The 21,572-nt window shown below is 48.5% G+C and overlaps 1 protein-coding gene across 1 annotated transcript in view; it reads right to left on the bottom strand.

Moving 5' to 3' along the window:
• Window positions 1-21,572, bottom strand: part of LOC140400181 (reticulon-3-like) — an 88,895-nt gene that overhangs the window by 61,496 nt on the left and 5,827 nt on the right. The window contains exons 2-3 of the mRNA XM_072489648.1: window positions 21,220-21,358; window positions 17,591-17,660 (exon numbers count right to left, since the gene is read on the bottom strand). Of these exons, the coding sequence (XP_072345749.1) occupies window positions 17,591-17,660; window positions 21,220-21,358 (209 nt within the window). The remainder of the gene's footprint in view (window positions 1-17,590; window positions 17,661-21,219; window positions 21,359-21,572) is intronic.

Below are 21,572 nucleotides of genomic sequence, written 5' to 3' on the forward strand. Positions count from 1 at the left end.
CACGTCCACCCAATCCCAAATTAATTCCTCAGTCACCTCCACCCAATCCCAAATTAATTCCTCAGTCACCTCTACCCATCCCAAATTAATTCCTCAGTCACCTCTATCCAATCCCAAATTAATTCCTCAATCACGTCCACCCAATCCCAAATTAATTCTTCAGTCACCTCCACCCAATCCCAAACTTATTCCTCAGTCACCTCCACCCAATCCCAAATTAATTCCTCAGTCACATTCACCCAATCCCAAATTAATTCCTCAGTCACCTCCACCCAATCCCAAATTCCTCAGTCACGTCCACCCAATCCCAAATTAATTCCTCAGTCACCTCCACCCAATCCCAAATTAATTCCTCAGTTACCTCCACCCAATCACAAATTAATTCCTCAGTCACCTCCACCCAATCCGAAATTAATTCCTCAGTCACCTCCACCCAATCCCAAACTAATTCCTCAGTTACCTCCACCCAATCCCAAATTAATTCCTCAGTTACCTCCAACCAATCCCAATTTTATTCCTCAGTCACATCCACCAATCCCAAATTAATTCCTGTCACGTCCACCCAATCCCAAATTAATTCCTCAGTCACGTGCACCCAATCCCAAATTAATTCTTCAGTTACCTCCACACAATCCCAAATTAATTCCTCAGTCACGTCAACCCAATCCCAAATTAATTCCTGTCACGTCCACCCAATCCCAAATTAATTCCTCAGTCACCTCTACCCAATCCCAAATTAATTCCTCAGTCACCTCCACCCAATGCCAAATTAATTCCTCAGTCACCTTCACCCAATCCCAAATTAATTCCTCAGTCACCTCCACCCAATCCCAAATTCCTCAGTCACGTCCACCCAATCCCAAATTAATTCCTCAGTCACGTCCAGCCAATCCCAAATTAATTCCTCAGTTACCTCCACCCAATCCCAAATTAATTCCTGTCAGGTCCACTGAATCCCAAATTAATTCCTCAGTCACGTCCACCCAATCCCAAATTAATTCCTCAGTCACCTCTACCCAATCCCAAATTAATTCCTGTCACGTCCACTGAATCCCAAATTAATTCCTCAGTCACGTCCACCCAATCCCAAATTAATTCCTCAGTTACCTCCACCCAATCCCAAATTAATACCTCAGTCACGTCCACCCATTCCCAAATTAATTCCTCAGTCACGTCCACCCAATCCCAAATTAATTCTTCAGTTACCTCCACCCAATCCCAAATTAATTCCTGTCACGTCCACCCAATCCCAAATTAATTCCTCAGTCACCTCCACCCAATCCCAAATTAATTCCTCAGTTACCTCCACCCAAACCAAAATTAATTCCTGCCATGTCCACCCAATCCCAAATTAATTCCTCAGTCATGTCCACCGAATCCCAAATTAATTCCTCAGTCACGTCCACCCAATCGCAAATTAATTCCTCAGTCATGTCCACCCAATCCCAAATTAATTCCTCAGTTACCTCCACCCAATCCCAAATTATTTCCTGTCATGTCCACTCAATCCCAAATTAATTCCTCAGTTACCTCCACCCATTCCCAAATTAATTTCTCAGTCACCTCTACCCAATCCTAAATTAATTCCTCAGTTACCTCCACCCAATCCCAAATTAATTCCTCAGTCACCTCCACCCAATCCCAAACTTATTCCTCAGTTACCTCCACCCAATCCCAAATTAATTCCTCAGTCACATTCACCAATCCCAAATTAATTCCTGTCACGTCCACCCAATCCCAAATTAATTCTTCAGTTACCTTCACACAATTCCAAATTAATTCCTCAGTCACGTCCACCCAATCCCAAATTAATTCCTCAGTCACCTCCACCCAATCCCAAATTAATTCCTCAGTTACCTCCACCCAATCCCAAATTAATTCCTGTCACGTCCACCCAATCCCAAATTAATTCCTCAGTCCCCTCCACCCAATCCCAAATTAATTCCTCAGTCACCTCTACCCAATCCCAAATGAATTCCTCAGTTACCTCCACCCAATCCCAAATTAATTCCTGTCACGTCCACCCAATCCCAAATTAATTCCTGTCACCTCCACCCAATCCCAAATTAATTCCTCAGTCACCTCTACCCAATCCCAAATTAATTCCTCAGTCACCTCTATCCAATCCCAAATTAATTCCTCAATCACGTCCACCCAATCCCAAATTAATTCTTCAGTCACCTCCACCCAATCCCAAACTTATTCCTCAATTACCTCCACCCAATCCCAAATTAATTCCTCAGTCACATTCACCAATCTCAAATTAATTCCTGTCACGTCCACCCAATCACAAATTAATTCCTCAGTCACGTCCACCCAATCCCAAATTAATTCTTCAGTTACCTTCACACAATCCCAAATTAATTCCTGAGTCACGTCCACCCAATCCCAAATTAATTCCTGTCACGTCCACCCAATCCCAAATTAATTCCTCAGTCACCTCCACCCAATCCCAAATTAATTCCTCAGTCACCTCTACCCAATCCCAAATTAATTCCTCAGTCACCTCTATCCAATCCCAAATTAATTCCTCAATCACGTCCACTCAATCCCAAATTAATTCCTCAGTCACCTCTACCCAATCCCAAATTAATTCCTCAGTCACCTCCACCCAATCCCAAATTAATTCCTCAGTCACCTTCACCCAATCCCAAATTAATTCCTCAGTCACGTCCACCCAATCCCAAATTCCTCAGTCACGTCCACCCAATCCCAAATTAATTCCTCAGTCACGTCATCCCAATCCCAAATTAATTTCTCAGTTACCTCCACCCAATCCCAAATTAATTCCTGTCACGTCCACCGAATCCCAAAATAATTCCTCAGTCACCTCCACCCAATCCCAAATTAATTCCTCAGTTACCTCCACCCAATCCCAAATTAATTCCTGCCACGTCCACCCAATCCCAAATTAATTCCTCAGTCATGTCCACCCAATCCCAAATTAATTCCTCAGTCACCTCCACCCAATCCCAAACTAATTCCTGTTACCTCCACCCAATCCCAAATAAATTCCTCATTTACCTCCACCCATTCCCTTTTTAATTACTCAGTTACTTCCACCCAATCCCAAATTAATTCCTCAGTCACGTCCACCCAATCCCAAATTAATTCCTCAGTCACCTCTATCCAATCCCAAATTAATTCCTCAGTCACGTCCACCCAATCCCAAATTAATTCCTCAGTCACCTCCACCCAATCCCAAATTAATTCCTCAGTCACGTCCACCCATTCCCAAATTAATTCCTCAGTCACGTCCACCAATCCCAAATTAATTCTTCAGTTACCTCCACCCAATCCCAAATTAATTCCTGTCACGTCCACCTAATCCCAAATTAATTCCTCAGTCACCTCCACCAAATCCCAAATTAATTCCTCAGTTACCTCCACCCAAACCCAAATTAATTCCTGCCATGTCCACCCAATCCCAAATTAATTCCTCAGTCACGTCCACCCAATCCCAAATTAATTCCTCAGTTACCTCCACCCAATCCCAAATTATTTCCCGTCATGTCCACTCAATCCCAAATTAATTCCTCAGTTACCTCCACCCATTCCCAAATTAATTCCTCAGTCACCTCTACCCAATCCTAAATTAATTCCTCAGTCACCTCCACCCAATCCCAAATTAATTCCTCAGTCACCTCCACCCAATCCCAAACTAATTCCTCATTTACCTCCACCCAATCCCAAATTAATTCCTCAGTCACATCCACCAATCCCTAATTAATTCCTGTCACGTCCACCCAATCGCAAATTAATTCCTCAGTCACGTCCACCCAATCCCAAATTAATTCTTCAGTTGCCTTCACACAATCCCAAGTTAATTCCTCAGTCACGTCCACCCAATCCCAAATTAATTCCTCAGTCACCTCTACCCAATCCCAAATTAATTCCTCAGTTACCTCCACCCAATCCCAAATTAATTCCTGTCACGTCCACCCAATCCCAAATTAATTCCTCCGTCACCTCCACCCAATCCCAAATTAATTCCTCAGTCACCTCTACCCAATCCCAAATTAATTCCTCAGTTACCTCCATCCAATCCCAAATTAATTCCTGTCACGTCCACCCAATCCCAAATTAATTCCTCAGTCACCTCCACCCAATCCCAAATTAATTCCTCAGTCACCTCTACCCAATCCCAAATTAATTCCTGTTACCTCCATCCAATCCCAAATTAATTCCTGTCACGTCCACCCATTCCCAATTTAATTCCTCAGTCACCTCTACCCAATCCCAAATTAATGACTCAGTCACCTCCACCCAATCCCAAATTAATTCCTCAGTCACCTCCACCCAATCCCAAATTAATTCCTCAGTCACCTCTACCCGAACCCAAATTAATTCCTCAGTCACGTCCACCCAATCCCAAATTAATTCTTCAGTTACCTCCACCCATTCCCAAATTAATTCCACAGTCTCCTCTACCCAATCCTAAATTAATTCCTCAGTTACCTCCACCCAATCCCAAATTAATTCCTCAGTCACCTCCACCCAATCCCAAACTAATTCCTCAGTTACCTCCACCCAATCCCAAATTAATTCCTCAGTCACATCCACCAATCTCAAATTAATTCATGTCACGTCCACCCAATCCCAAATTAATTCTTCAGTTGCCTTCACACAATCCCAAATTAATTCCTCAGTCACGTCCACCCAATCCCAAATTAATTCCTCAGTCACCTCTACCCAATCCCAAATTAATTCCTCAGTTACCTCCACCCAATCCCAAATTAATTCCTGTCACGTCCACCCAGTCCCAAATTAATTCCTCAGTCACCTCCACCCAATCCCAAATTAATTCCTCAGTCACCTCTACCCAATCCCAAATTAATTCCACAGTTACCTCCACCCAATCCCAAATTAATTCCTGTCACGTCCACCCAATCCCAAATTAATTCCTCAGTCACCTTCACCCAATCCCAAATTAATTCCTCAGTCACCTCCACCCAATCCGAAATTAATTTCTCAGGCACTTAACGAATCCCAAATTAATTCCTCAGTCACGTCCACCCAATCCCAAATTAATTCTTCAGTTACCTCCACCCAATCCCAAATGAATTCCTCAGTCACCTCCAGCCAATCCCAAATTAATTCTTCAGTCACGTCCACCCAATCCCAAATTAATTCCTCAGTCACCTCCACCCAATCCCAAATTAATTCCTCAGTCACGTCCACCCAATCCCAAATTAATTCCTCAGTTACATCCACCCAATCACAAATTAATTCCTGCCACGTCCACCCAATCCCAAATTAATTCCTCAGTCATGTCCACCCAATCCCAAACTAATTCCTCAGTTACCTCCACCCAATCCCAAATTAATTCCTCAGTTACCTCCAACCAATCCCAATTTTATTCCTCAGTCACATCCACCAATCCCAAATTAATTCCTGTCACGTCCACCCAATCCCAAATTAATTCCTCAGTCACCTCTACCCAATCCCAAATTAATTCCTCAGTCACCTCCACCCAATCCCAAATTAATTCCTCAGTCACATTCACCCAATCCCAAATTAATTCCTCAGTCACCTCCACCCAATCCCAAATTCCTCAGTCACGTCCACCCAATCCCAAATTAATTCCTCAGTCACCTCCACCCAATCCCAAATTAATTCCTCAGTTACCTCCACCCAATCACAAATTAATTCCTCAGTCACCTCCACCCAATCCCAAATTAATTCCTCAGTCACCTCCACCCAATCCCAAACTAATTCCTCAGTTACCTCCACCCAATCCCAAATTAATTCCTCAGTTACCTCCAACCAATCCCAATTTTATTCCTCAGTCACATCCACCAATCCCAAATTAATTCCTGTCACGTCCACCCAATCCCAAATTAATTCCTCAGTCACGTGCACCCAATCCCAAATTAATTCTTCAGTTACCTCCACACAATCCCAAATTAATTCCTCAGTCACGTCAACCCAATCCCAAATTAATTCCTGTCACGTCCACCCAATCCCAAATTAATTCCTCAGTCACCTCTACCCAATCCCAAATTAATTCCTCAGTCACCTCCACCCAATGCCAAATTAATTCCTCAGTCACCTTCACCCAATCCCAAATTAATTCCTCAGTCACCTCCACCCAATCCCAAATTCCTCAGTCACGTCCACCCAATCCCAAATTAATTCCTCAGTCACGTCCAGCCAATCCCAAATTAATTCCTCAGTTACCTCCACCTAATCCCAAATTAATTCCTGTCAGGTCCACTGAATCCCAAATTAATTCCTCAGTCACGTCCACCCAATCCCAAATTAATTCCTCAGTCACCTCTACCCAATCAAAAATTAATTCCTGTCACGTCCACTGAATCCCAAATTAATTCCTCAGTCACGTCCACCCAATCCCAAATTAATTCCTCAGTTACCTCCACCCAATCCCAAATTAATACCTCAGTCACGTCCACCCATTCCCAAATTAATTCCTCAGTCACGTCCACCCAATCCCAAATTAATTCTTCAGTTACCTCCACCCAATCCCAAATTAATTCCTGTCACGTCCACCCAATCCCAAATTAATTCCTCAGTCACCTCCACCCAATCCCAAATTAATTCCTCAGTTACCTCCACCCAAACCAAAATTAATTCCTGCCATGTCCACCCAATCCCAAATTAATTCCTCAGTCATGTCCACCCAATCCCAAATTAATTCCTCAGTCACGTCCACCCAATCGCAAATTAATTCCTCAGTCATGTCCACCCAATCCCAAATTAATTCCTCAGTTACCTCCACCCAATCCCAAATTATTTCCTGTCATGTCCACTCAATCCCAAATTAATTCCTCAGTTACCTCCACCCATTCCCAAATTAATTTCTCAGTCACCTCTACCCAATCCTAAATTAATTCCTCAGTTACCTCCACCCAATCCCAAATTAATTCCTCAGTCACCTCCACCCAATCCCAAACTTATTCCTCAGTTACCTCCACCCAATCCCAAATTAATTCCTCAGTCACATTCACCAATCCCAAATTAATTCCTGTCACGTCCACCCAATCCCAAATTAATTCTTCAGTTACCTTCACACAATTCCAAATTAATTCCTCAGTCACGTCCACCCAATCCCAAATTAATTCCTCAGTCACCACCACCCAATCCCAAATTAATTCCTCAGTTACCTCCACCCAATCCCAAATTAATTCCTGTCACGTCCACCCAATCCCAAATTAATTCCTCAGTCCCCTCCACCCAATCCCAAATTAATTCCTCAGTCACCTCTACCCAATCCCAAATGAATTCCTCAGTTACCTCCACCCAATCCCAAATTAATTCCTGTCACGTCCACCCAATCCCAAATTAATTCCTCAGTCACCTCCACCCAATCCCAAATTAATTCCTCAGTCACCTCTACCCATCCCAAATTAATTCCTCAGTCACCTCTATCCAATCCCAAATTAATTCCTCAATCACGTCCACCCAATCCCAAATTAATTCTTCAGTCACCTCCACCCAATCCCAAACTTATTCCTCAGTCACCTCCACCCAATCCCAAATTAATTCCTCATTCACATTCACCCAATCCCAAATTAATTCCTCAGTCACCTCCACCCAATCCCAAATTCCTCAGTCACGTCCACCCAATCCCAAATTAATTCCTCAGTCACCTCCACCCAATCCCAAATTAATTCCTCAGTTACCTCCACCCAATCACAAATTAATTCCTCAGTCACCTCCACCCAATCCGAAATTAATTCCTCAGTCACCTCCACCCAATCCCAAACTAATTCCTCAGTTACCTCCACCCAATCCCAAATTAATTCCTCAGTTACCTCCAACCAATCCCAATTTTATTCCTCAGTCACATCCACCAATCCCAAATTAATTCCTGTCACGTCCACCCAATCCCAAATTAATTCCTCAGTCACGTGCACCCAATCCCAAATTAATTCTTCAGTTACCTCCACACAATCCCAAATTAATTCCTCAGTCACGTCAACCCAATCCCAAATTAATTCCTGTCACGTCCACCCAATCCCAAATTAATTCCTCAGTCACCTCTACCCAATCCCAAATTAATTCCTCAGTCACCTCCACCCAATGCCAAATTAATTCCTCAGTCACCTTCACCCAATCCCAAATTAATTCCTCAATCACCTCCACCCAATCCCAAATTCCTCAGTCACGTCCACCCAATCCCAAATTAATTCCTCAGTCACGTCCAGCCAATCCCAAATTAATTCCTCAGTTACCTCCACCCAATCCCAAATTAATTCCTGTCAGGTCCACTGAATCCCAAATTAATTCCTCAGTCACGTCCACCCAATCCCAAATTAATTCCTCAGTCACCTCTACCCAATCCCAAATTAATTCCTGTCACGTCCACTGAATCCCAAATTAATTCCTCAGTCACGTCCACCCAATCCCAAATTAATTCCTCAGTTACCTCCACCCAATCCCAAATTAATACCTCAGTCACGTCCACCCATTCCCAAATTAATTCCTCAGTCACGTCCACCCAATCCCAAATTAATTCTTCAGTTACCTCCACCCAATCCCAAATTAATTCCTGTCACGTCCACCCAATCCCAAATTAATTCCTCAGTCACCTCCACCCAATCCCAAATTAATTCCTCAGTTACCTCCACCCAAACCAAAATTAATTCCTGCCATGTCCACCCAATCCCAAATTAATTCCTCAGTCATGTCCACCCAATCCCAAATTAATTCCTCAGTCACGTCCACCCAATCGCAAATTAATTCCTCAGTCATGTCCACCCAATCCCAAATTAATTCCTCAGTTACCTCCACCCAATCCCAAATTATTTCCTGTCATGTCCACTCAATCCCAAATTAATTCCTCAGTTACCTCCACCCATTCCCAAATTAATTTCTCAGTCACCTCTACCCAATCCTAAATTAATTCCTCAGTTACCTCCACCCAATCCCAAATTAATTCCTCAGTCACCTCCACCCAATCCCAAACTTATTCCTCAGTTACCTCCACCCAATCCCAAATTAATTCCTCAGTCACATTCACCAATCCCAAATTAATTCCTGTCACGTCCACCCAATCCCAAATTAATTCTTCAGTTACCTTCACACAATTCCAAATTAATTCCTCAGTCACGTCCACCCAATCCCAAATTAATTCCTCAGTCACCTCCACCCAATCCCAAATTAATTCCTCAGTTACCTCCACCCAATCCCAAATTAATTCCTGTCACGTCCACCCAATCCCAAATTAATTCCTCAGTCCCCTCCACCCAATCCCAAATTAATTCCTCAGTCACCTCTACCCAATCCCAAATGAATTCCTCAGTTACCTCCACCCAATCCCAAATTAATTCCTGTCACGTCCACCCAATCCCAAATTAATTCCTCAGTCACCTCCACCCAATCCCAAATTAATTCCTCAGTCACCTCTACCCAATCCCAAATTAATTCCTCAGTCACCTCTATCCAATCCCAAATTAATTCCTCAATCACGTCCACCCAATCCCAAATTAATTCTTCAGTCACCTCCACCCAATCCCAAACTTATTCCTCAATTACCTCCACCCAATCCCAAATTAATTCCTCAGTCACATTCACCAATCTCAAATTAATTCCTGTCACGTCCACCCAATCACAAATTAATTCCTCAGTCACGTCCACCCAATCCCAAATTAATTCTTCAGTTACCTTCACACAATCCCAAATTAATTCCTGAGTCACGTCCACCCAATCCCAAATTAATTCCTCAGTCACCTCTACCCAATCCCAAATTAATTCCTCAGTTACCTCCACCCAATCCCAAATTAATTCCTGTCATGTCCACCCAATCCCAAATTAATTCCTCAGTCCCCTCCACCCAATCCCAAATTAATTCCTCAGTCACCTCTACCCAATCCCAAATGAATTCCTCAGTTACCTCCACCCAATCCCAAATTAATTCCTGTCACGTCCACCCAATCCCAAATTAATTCCTCAGTCACCTCCACCCAATCCCAAATTAATTCCTCAGTCACCTCTACCCAATCCCAAATTGATTCCTCAGTCACCTCTATCCAATCCCAAATTAATTCCTCAATCACGTCCACCCAATCCCAAATTAATTCTTCAGTTACCTCCACCCAATCCCAAATTCATTCCTCAGTCACCTCCACCCAATCCCAAATTAATTCCTCAGTCACGTCCACCCAATCCCAAATTAATTCCTCAGTCACCTCCACCCAATCCCAAATTAATTCCTCAGTCACGTCCACCCATTCCCAAATTAATTCCTCAGTCACCTCCACCCAATCCCAAATTAATTCCTCAGTTACCTCCGCCCAATCCCAAATTAATTCCTGCCACGTCCACCCAATCCCAAATTAATTCCTCAGTTACCTCCACCCAATCCCAAATTAATTCCTCAGTCACCTCAACCCAATCCCAGATTAATTCCTCAGTTACCTCCACCCATTCCCAAATTAATTCCTCAGTCACGTCCACCCATTCCCAAATTCATTCCAGTCACCTCTACCCAATCCCAAATTAATTCCTCAGTTACCTCCACCCAATCCCAAATTAATTCCTCAGTCACCTCCACCCAATCCCAAACTAATTCCTCAGTTACCTCCACCCAATCCCAAATTAATTCCTCAGTCACATCCACCAATCTCAAATTAATTCATGTCACGTCCACCCAATCCCAAATTAATTCTTCAGTTGCCTTCACACAATCCCAAATTCATTCCTCAGTCACGTCCACCCAATCCCAAATTAATTCCTCAGTCACCTCTACCCAATCCCAAATTAATTCCTCAGTTACCTCCACCCAATCCCAAATTAATTCCTGTCACGTCCACCCAGTCCCAAATTAATTCCTCAGTCACCTCCACCCAATCCCAAATTAATTCCTCAGTCACCTCTACCCAATCCCAAATTAATTCCACAGTTACCTCCACCCAATCCCAAATTAATTCCTGTCACGTCCACCCAATCCCAAATTAATTCCTCAGTCACCTCCACCCAATCCCAAATTAATTCCTCAGTCACCTCCACCCAATCCCAAATTAATTCCTCAGTCACTTCTAACGAATCCCAAATTAATTCCTCAGTCACGTCCACCCAATCCCAAAATAATTCTTCAGTTACCTCCACCCAATCCCAAATTAATTCCTCAGTCTCCTCCACCCAATCCCAAATTAATTCCTCAGTCACGTCCACCCAATCCCAAATTAATTCCTCAGTCACCTCCACCCAATCCCAAATTAATTCCTCAGTCACGTCCACCCAATCCCAAATTAATTCTTCAGTTACCTCCACCCAATCCCAAATTAATTCCTGTCACGTCCACCCAATCCCAAATTAATTCCTCAGTCACCTCCACCCAATCCCAAATTAATTCCTCAGTTACCTCCACCCAAACCAAAATTAATTCCTGCCATGTCCACCCAATCCCAAATTAATTCCTCAGTCATGTCCACCCAATCCCAAATTAATTCCTCAGTCACGTCCACCCAATCGCAAATTAATTCCTCAGTCATGTCCACCCAATCCCAAATTAATTCCTCAGTTACCTCCACCCAATCCCAAATTATTTCCTGTCATGTCCACTCAATCCCAAATTAATTCCTCAGTTACCTCCACCCATTCCCAAATTAATTTCTCAGTCACCTCTACCCAATCCTAAATTAATTCCTCAGTTACCTCCACCCAATCCCAAATTAATTCCTCAGTCACCTCCACCCAATCCCAAACTTATTCCTCAGTTACCTCCACCCAATCCCAAATTAATTCCTCAGTCACATTCACCAATCCCAAATTAATTCCTGTCACGTCCACCCAATCCCAAATTAATTCTTCAGTTACCTTCACACAATTCCAAATTAATTCCTCAGTCACGTCCACCCAATCCCAAATTAATTCCTCAGTCACCTCCACCCAATCCCAAATTAATTCCTCAGTTACCTCCACCCAATCCCAAATTAATTCCTGTCACGTCCACCCAATCCCAAATTAATTCCTCAGTCCCCTCCACCCAATCCCAAATTAATTCCTCAGTCACCTCTACCCAATCCCAAATGAATTCCTCAGTTACCTCCACCCAATCCCAAATTAATTCCTGTCACGTCCACCCAATCCCAAATTAATTCCTCAGTCACCTCCACCCAATCCCAAATTAATTCCTCAGTCACCTCTACCCAATCCCAAATTAATTCCTCAGTCACCTCTATCCAATCCCAAATTAATTCCTCAATCACGTCCACACAATCCCAAATTAATTCTTCAGTCACCTCCACCCAATCCCAAACTTATTCCTCAATTACCTCCACCCAATCCCAAATTAATTCCTCAGTCACATTCACCAATCTCAAATTAATTCCTGTCACGTCCACCCAATCACAAATTAATTCCTCAGTCACGTCCACCCAATCCCAAATTAATTCTTCAGTTACCTTCACACAATCCCAAATTAATTCCTGAGTCACGTCCACCCAATCCCAAATTAATTCCTCAGTCACCTCTACCCAATCCCAAATTAATTCCTCAGTTACCTCCACCCAATCCCAAATTAATTCCTGTCATGTCCACCCAATCCCAAATTAATTCCTCAGTCCCCTCCACCCAATCCCAAATTAATTCCTCAGTCACCTCTACCCAATCCCAAATGAATTCCTCAGTTACCTCCACCCAATCCCAAATTAATTCCTGTCACGTCCACCCAATCCCAAATTAATTCCTCAGTCACCTCCACCCAATCCCAAATTAATTCCTCAGTCACCTCTACCCAATCCCAAATTGATTCCTCAGTCACCTCTATCCAATCCCAAATTAATTCCTCAATCACGTCCACCCAATCCCAAATTAATTCTTCAGTTACCTCCACCCAATCCCAAATTCATTCCTCAGTCACCTCCACCCAATCCCAAATTAATTCCTCAGTCACGTCCACCCAATCCCAAATTAATTCCTCAGTCACCTCCACCCAATCCCAAATTAATTCCTCAGTCACGTCCACCCATTCCCAAATTAATTCCTCAGTCACCTCCACCCAATCCCAAATTAATTCCTCAGTTACCTCCGCCCAATCCCAAATTAATTCCTGCCACGTCCACCCAATCCCAAATTAATTCCTCAGTTACCTCCACCCAATCCCAAATTAATTCCTCAGTCACCTCAACCCAATCCCAGATTAATTCCTCAGTTACCTCCACCCATTCCCAAATTAATTCCTCAGTCACGTCCACCCATTCCCAAATTCATTCCACAGTCACCTCTACCCAATCCCAAATTAATTCCTCAGTTACCTCCACCCAATCCCAAATTAATTCCTCAGTCACCTCCACCCAATCCCAAACTAATTCCTCAGTTACCTCCACCCAATCCCAAATTAATTCCTCAGTCACATCCACCAATCTCAAATTAATTCATGTCACGTCCACCCAATCCCAAATTAATTCTTCAGTTGCCTTCACACAATCCCAAATTCATTCCTCAGTCACGTCCACCCAATCCCAAATTAATTCCTCAGTCACCTCTACCCAATCCCAAATTAATTCCTCAGTTACCTCCACCCAATCCCAAATTAATTCCTGTCACGTCCACCCAGTCCCAAATTAATTCCTCAGTCACCTCCACCCAATCCCAAATTAATTCCTCAGTCACCTCTACCCAATCCCAAATTAATTCCACAGTTACCTCCACCCAATCCCAAATTAATTCCTGTCACGTCCACCCAATCCCAAATTAATTCCTCAGTCACCTCCACCCAATCCCAAATTAATTCCTCAGTCACCTCCACCCAATCCCAAATTAATTCCTCAGTCACTTCTAACGAATCCCAAATTAATTCCTCAGTCACGTCCACCCAATCCCAAAATAATTCTTCAGTTACCTCCACCCAATCCCAAATTAATTCCTCAGTCTCCTCCACCCAATCCCAAATTAATTCCTCAGTCACGTCCACCCAATCCCAAATTAATTCCTCAGTCACCTCCACCCAATCCCAAATTAATTCCTCAGTCACGTCCACCCAATCCCAAATTAATTCCTCAGTTACCTCCACCCAATCACAAATTAATTCCTGCCACGTCCACCCAATCCCAAATTAATTCCTCAGTCATGTCCACCCAATCCCAAACTAATTCCTCAGTTACCTCCACCCAATCCCAAATTAATTCCTCAGTTACCTCCAACCAATCCCAATTTTATTCCTCAGTCACATCCACCAATCCCAAATTAATTCCTGTCACGTCCACCCAATCCCAAATTAGTTCCTCAGTCACGTCCACCCAATCCCAAATTAATTCTTCAGTTACCTCCACACAATCCCAAATTAATTCCTCAGTCACGTCAACCCAATCCCAAATTAATTCCTGTCACGTCCACCCAATCCCAAATTAATTCCTCAGTCACCTCTACCCAATCCCAAATTAATTCCTCAGTCACCTCCACCCAATCCCAAATTAATTCCTCAGTCACCTTCACCCAATCCCAAATTAATTCCTCAGTCACCTCCACCCAATCCCAAATTCCTCAGTCACGTCCACCCAATCCCAAATTAATTCCTCAGTCACCTCCACCCAATCCCAAATTAATTCCTCAGTCACGTCCACCCAATCCCAAATTAATTCTTCAGTCACCTCCACCCAATCCCAAATTAATTCCTCAGTCACCTCCACCCAATCCCAAACTAATTCCTGTTACCTCCACCCAATCCCAAATTAATTCCTCAGTTACCTCCAACCAATCCCAATTTTATTCCTCAGTCACATCCACCAATCCCAAATTAATTCCTGTCACATCCACCCAATCCCAAATTAATTCCTCAGTCACGTGCACCCAATCCCAAATTAATTCTTCAGTTACCTCCACACAATCCCAGATTAATTCCTCAGTCACGTCAACCCAATCCCAAATTAATTCCTGTCACGTCCACCCAATGCCAAATTAATTCCTCAGTCACCTCCACCCAATCCCAAATTCCTCAGTCACGTCCACCCAATCCCAAATTAATTCCTCAGTCACGTCCAGCCAATCCCAAATTAATTCCTCAGTTACCTCCACCCAATCCCAAATTAATTCCTGTCAGGTCCACCGAATCCCAAATTAATTCCTCAGTCACGTCCACCCAATCCCAAATTAATTCCTCAGTCACCTCTACCCAATCCCAAATTAATTCCTGTCACGTCCACTGAATCCCAAATTAATTCCTCAGTCACGTCCACCCAATCCCAAATTAATTCCTCAGTCACCTCTACCCAATCCCAAATTAATTCCTCAGTTACCTCCACCCAATCCCAAATTAATACCTCAGTCACGTCCACCCATTCACAAATTAATTCCTCAGTCACGTCCACCCAATCCCAAATTAATTCCTCAGTTACCTCCACCCAATCCCAAATTAATTCCTCAGTCACGTCCACCCAATCCCAAATTAATTCTTCAGTTACCTCCACCCAATCCCAAATTAATTCCTCAGTTACCTCCACCCAATCCCAAATTAATTCCTGCCACGTCCACCCAATCCCAAATTATTTCCTGTCATGTCCACTCAATCCCAAATTAATTCCTCAGTTACCTCCACCCAATCCCAAATTATTTCCTGTCATGTCCACTCAATCACAAATTAATTCCTCAGTTACCTCCACCCATTCCCAAATTAATTCCTCAGTCATGTCCACCCAATCCCAAATTAATTCCTCAGTTACCTCCACCCAATCCCAAATTATTTCCTGTCATGTCCACTCAATCCCAAATTAATTCCTCAGTTACCTCCACCCATTCCCAAATTAATTCCTCAGTCACCTCTACCCAATCCTAAATTAATTCCTCAGTTACCTCCACCCAATCCCAAATTAATTCCTCAGTCACGTCCACCCATTCCCAAATTAATTCCTCAGTCACGTCCACCCAATCCCAAATTAATTCCTCAGTTACCTCCACCCAATCACAAATTAATTCCTGTCACGTCCACCCAATCCCAAATTAATTCCTCAGTCACCTCCACCCAATCCCAAATTAATTCCTCAGTTACCTCCGCCCAATCCCAAATTAATTCCTGCCACGTCCACCCAATCCCAAATTAATTCCTCAGTTACCTCCACCCAATCCCAAATTAATTCCTCAGTCACCTCAACCCAATCCCAGATTAATTCCTCAGTTACCTCCACCCATTCCCAAATTAATTCCTCAGTCACGTCCACCCAATCCCAAATTAATTCCTCAGTCACGTCCACCCAATCCCAAATTAATTCCTCAGTCACCTCCACCCAATCCCAAATTAATTTCTCAGTTACCTCCACCCAATCCCAAATTAATTCCTCAGTCACCTCAACCCAATCCCAGATTAATTCCTCAGTTACCTCCACCCATTCCCAAATTAATTCCTCAGTCACGTCCACCCAATCCCAAATTAATTCCTGTCACGTCCACCCAATCACAAATTAATTCCTCAGTCACGTCCACCTAATCCCAAATTAATTCTTCAGTTACCTCCACACAATCCCAAATTAATTCCTCAGTCACGTCTACCCAACCCCAAATTAATTCCTGTCACGTCCACCCAATCCCAAATTAATTCCTCAGTCACATCCACCCAATCCCAAATTAATTCCTCAGTCACCCCCACCCAATCCCAAATTAATTCCTCAGTGACATCCACCCATTCCCAAATTAATTCCTCAGTCACCTCTACCCAATCCCAAATTAATTCCTCCGTCACCTCCACCCAATCCCAAATTAATTCCTCAGTCACCTCCACCCAATCGCAGATTAATTCCTCAGTCACCTCCACCCAATCCCAAATTAATTCCTGTCACGTCCACCCAATCCCAAATTAATTCCTCTGTCACGTCCACCCAATCCCAAATTAATTCCTCAGTCACCTCCACCCAATCCCAAATTAATTCCTCTGTCACGTCCACCCAATCCCAAATTAATTCCTCAATCACGACCACACAATCCCAAATTAATTCCTCAGTCACCTCCACCCAATCCCAAATTAATTCCTCGGTTACCTCCACCCAATCCCAAATTAATTCCTCCGTCACCTCCATCCAATCCCAAACTAATTCCTCAGTCACGTCCACCCAATCCCAAATTAAGTCCTGTCACGTCCACCCAATCCCAAATTAATTCCTCAGTCACCTCCACCAAATCCCAAATTAATTCCTCGGTTACCTCCACCCAATCACAAATTAATTCCTCCGTCACCTCCATCCAATCCCAAACTAATTCCTCAGTCACGTCCACCCAATCCCAAATTAAATCCTGTCACGTCCACCCAATCCCAAATTAATTCCTCAGTCACCTCCACCCAATCCCAAATTAATTCCTCGGTTACCTCCACCCAATCCCAAATTAATTCCTCCATCACCTCCATCCAATCCCAAACTAATTCCTCAGTCACCTCCACCCAATCCCAAATTAATTCCTGTCACCTCCACCCAATCCCAAATTAATTCCTCAGTCACCTCCACCCAATCCCAAATTAATTCCTGTCACCTCCACCCAATCCCAAATTAATTCCTCAGTCACCTCCACCCAATCCCAAATTAATTCCTGTCACCTCCACCCAATCCCAAATTAATTCCTGTCACCTCCACCCAATCCCAAATTAATTCCTGTCACCTCCACACCGAGTAGCGCCCCGCACGTTGTTTGTTCCTGAACTTACCCAGGATTAAGAGGGTGAGCCCGTTGAAAACTGCTCCAACGTAAGTCATCATCCACATCACAACGGCCAGCTTTGGAGAGAAGTGGGAAGTGTCAGGAACACAACACGGCAGGAAGCTCGGCATTCCACACACAATCCAAATACAATCCCGGGAGACTGGGACAGATACCATCAGGAAAGGTCAGGACGGGCCCCACAACAGCGAGAGAGGGAGAAAGAGAACATGGGGGGTGGGGGGGAGAAAGAGAACATGGGGGGTGGGGAGGGAGAAAGAGAACATGGGGGGTGGGGAGGGAGAAAGAGAACATGGGGGGTGGGGGGAGAGAGAGGGGGGGGTGGGGGAGAGAGAGGGGTGGGGGGAGAGAGAGGGGTGGGGGGAGAGAGGGGTAGGGGGAGAGAGGGGTAGGGGGCAGAGAGGGGTGGGGGGGAGAGAGGGGTGGGGGGGAGAGAGGGGTGGGGGGGAGAGAGGGGTGGGGGGGAGAGAGGGGTGGGGGGCAGAGAGGGGTGGGGGGGAGAGAGGGGTGGGGGGAGAGAGGGGTGGGGGGAGAGAGGGGTGGGGGGGAGAGAGGGGTGGGGGGGGAGAGAGGGGTGGGGTGGCAGAGAGGGGTGGGGGGGAGAGAGGGGTGGGGGGGAGAGATGGGTGGGGGGGAGAGATGGGTGGGGGGCAGAGAGGGGTGGGGGGCAGAGAGGGGTGGGGGGCAGAGAGGGGTGGGGGGCAGAGAGGGGTGGGGGGCAGAGAGGGGTGGGGGGCAGAGAGGGGTGGGGGGCAGAGAGGGGTGGGGGGCAGAGAGGGGTGGGGGGCAGAGAGGGGTGGGGGGGCAGAGAGGGGTGGGGGGCAGAGAGGGGTGGGGGGGAGAGAGGGATGGGGGCAGAGAGGGATGGGGGGCAGAGAGGGGTGGGGGGCAGAGAGGGGTGGGGGGCAGAGAGGGGTGGGGGGCAGAGAGGGGTGGGGGGCAGAGAGGGGTGGGGGGCAGAGAGGGGTGGGGGGCAGAGAGGGGTGGGGAGCAGAGAGGGGTGGGGGGCAGAGAGGGGTGGGGGGCAGAGAGGGGTGGGGGGCAGAGAGGGGTGGGGGGCAGAGAGGGGTGGGGGGCAGAGAGGGGTGGGGGGCAGAGAGGGGTGAGGGAGGGGGCGGGTGGTGAGGGAGGGGGTGGGGGTGAGGGAGGGGGTGGGGGTGAGGGAGGGGGTGGGGGTGGGGGTGAGGGAGGGGGTGGGGGTGAGGGAGGGGGTGGGGGTGAGGGGAGGGGGTGGGGGTGAGGGAGGGGGTGGGGGTGAGGGAGGGGGTGGGGGTGAGGGAGGGGGTGGGGGTGAGGGAGGGGGTGGGGGTGAGGGAGGGGGTGAGGGAGGGGGAGGGGGTGAGGGAGGGGGAGGGGGTGAGGGAGGGGGTGGGGGTGAGGGAGGGGGTGGGGGTGAGGGAGGGGGTGGTGGTGAGGGAGGGGGTGGTGGTGAGGGAGGGGGTGGTGGTGAGGGAGGGGGTGGTGGTGGTGGTGGGGGTGGTGGTGAGGGTGCTGGTGAGGGAGAGGGTGGTGGTGAGGGAGAGGGTGAGGGAGGGGGTGGGGGAGAGAGGGGTGGGGGAGGGGGTGGTGGTGGGGGAGGGGGTGGTGGTGGGGGAGGGGGTGGTGGTGGGGGAGGGGGTGGTGGTGAGGGAGGGGGTGGTGGTGAGGGAGAGGGTGGGGGGTGAGGGAGAGGGGTGGTGGTGAGGGAGGGGGGTGGTGGTGGGGGGAGGGGGTGGTGGTGGGGGAGGGGGTGGGTGGTGAGGGAGGGGGTGGTGGTGAGGGAGAGGGTGAGGGAGGGGGGTGGGGGAGAGAGGGGTGGGGGAGAGAGGGGGTGGGGGAGGGGGTGGTGGTGGGGGAGGGGGTGGTGGTGGGGGAGGGGGTGGTGGTGGGGGAGGGGGTGGTGGTGGGGGAGGGGGTGGGGGTGGGGGAGGGGGTGGTGGTGGGGGAGGGGGTGGTGGTGGGGGAGGGGGTGGGGGTGGGGGAGGGGGAGGGGGTGGTGGTGAGGGAAACGGTGGTGGTGAGGGAAGGGGTGGTGGTGAGGGAGGGGGTGGTGGTGAGGGAAACGGTGGTGGTGAGGGAGGGGGTGGTGGTGAGGGAAGGGGTGGTGGTGAGGGAAGGGGTGGTGGTGAGGGAAGGGGTGGTGGTGAGGGAGGGGGTGGTGGTGAGGGAGGGGGTGGTGGTGAGGGAGGGGGTGGTGGTGAGGGAGGGGGTGGTGGTGAGGGAGAGGGTGGGGGTGAGGGAGAGGGTGGTGGTGAGGGAGGGGGGTGGTGGTGGGGGAGGGGGTGGTGGTGGGGGAGGGGGTGGTGGTGGGGGAGGGGGTGGTGGTGGGGGAGGGGGGTGGTGGTGGGGGAGGGGGTGGTGGTGAGGGAGGGGGTGGTGGTGAGGGAGGGGGTGGTGGTGAGGGAGGGGGTGGTGGTGAGGGAGGGGGTGGTGGTGAGGGAGGGGGTGGTGGTGAGGGAGGGGGTGGTGGTGAGGGAGGGGGTGGTGGTGAGGGAGGGGGTGGTGGTGAGGGAGGGGGTGGTGGTTGAGGGAGGGGGTGGTGGTGAGGGAGGGGGTGGTGGTGAGGGAGGGGGTGGTGGTGAGGGAGGGGGGTGGTGGTGAGGGAGGGGGGTGGTGGTGAGGGAGGGAGTGGTGGTGAGGGAGGGAGTGGTGGTGAGGGAGGGAGTGGTGGTGAGGGAGGGAGTGGTGGTGAGGGAGGGGGTGGTGGTGAGGGAGGGAGTGGTGGTGAGGGAGGGAGTGGTGGTGAGGGAGGGAGTGGCGGTGAGGGAGGGAGTGGTGGTGGTGAGGGAGGGAGTGGCGGTGAGGGAGGGAGTGGGGGTGAGGGAGGGAGTGGTGGTGAGGGGAGGGGGTGGGGGTGGGGGGGGAATTGCAGTTTTTGCTGCTAATTGCAGACACGGCCAGTGAATCTCTCGAGCGCAATCCCGGCCCCGCCCTCACTCCCGGCCCCGCCCTCACTCCCGGCCCCGCCCTCACTCACGGACCTGCCCTCATTCCCGGACCCCGCCCTCATTCCCGGACCCCGCCCTCATTCCCGGACCCCGCCCTCATTCCCGAACCCGCCCTCATTCCCGGCCCCCGCCCTCACTCCCGGCCCCGCCCTCACTCCCGGCCCCGCCCTCACTCCCGGCCCCGCCCTCACTCACGGACCTGCCCTCATTCCCGGACCCCGCCCTCATTCCCGGACCCCGCCCTCATTCCCGGACCCCGCCCTCATTCCCGGACCCCGCCCTCATTCCCGGCCCCGCCCTCACTCCCGGCCCCGCCCTCACTCACGGACCCGCCCTCATTCCCGGACCCCGCCCTCATTCCCGGACCCCGCCCTCATTCCCGGACCCCGCCCTCATTCCCGACCCACCCTCATTCCCGACCCCACCCTCATTCCCGACCCCACCCTCATTCCCGGACCCACCCTCATTCCCGGACCCACCCTCATTCCCGACCCCGCCCTCATTCCCGGACCCGCCCTCATTCCCGGACCCGCCCTCATTCCCGGACCCGCCCTCATTCCCGGACCCACCCTCATTCCCGGACCCACCCTCATTCCCGACCCCACCCTCATTCCCGAGACCGTGACCTCATTAACACACGGAGCGGGGATGGAGGAGCCGAGATTAATTTCAAGGACGGGTTACAAACCTTCAGGGAATCCACCAGATCCTGGACCAGGAAAAGCTGGAGCAGGTATTTCAGGATGCGGTTCAGGTTGGCAAAGGCCCTGTCACAGAGTCTGCGGAAGGTCGATGGCGACAGGCTGATGTCCAGCTCCAGGTAAGCCCTGCACACAGGTGGAGCGAGTTACAGAATCGAGCTTCAATATCAACCCTCCCACCCTCACCCTCCGGGATTCACACCAAGCTTCACCCAACAAACACCCTTCTGGGGGAGCGAGGGGGGGGGGGGAGGAGAGGGGGGGGAGGGGGGGGAGAGAGGGGGGGGAGGGGGGGGAGAGAGGAGGGGGAGGGGGGGAGAGAGGAGGGGGAGGGGGGGAG

This window comes from Scyliorhinus torazame, chromosome 24, assembly GCF_047496885.1.
Source record: "Scyliorhinus torazame isolate Kashiwa2021f chromosome 24, sScyTor2.1, whole genome shotgun sequence".
Lineage (NCBI taxonomy): Eukaryota > Metazoa > Chordata > Chondrichthyes > Carcharhiniformes > Scyliorhinidae > Scyliorhinus > Scyliorhinus torazame.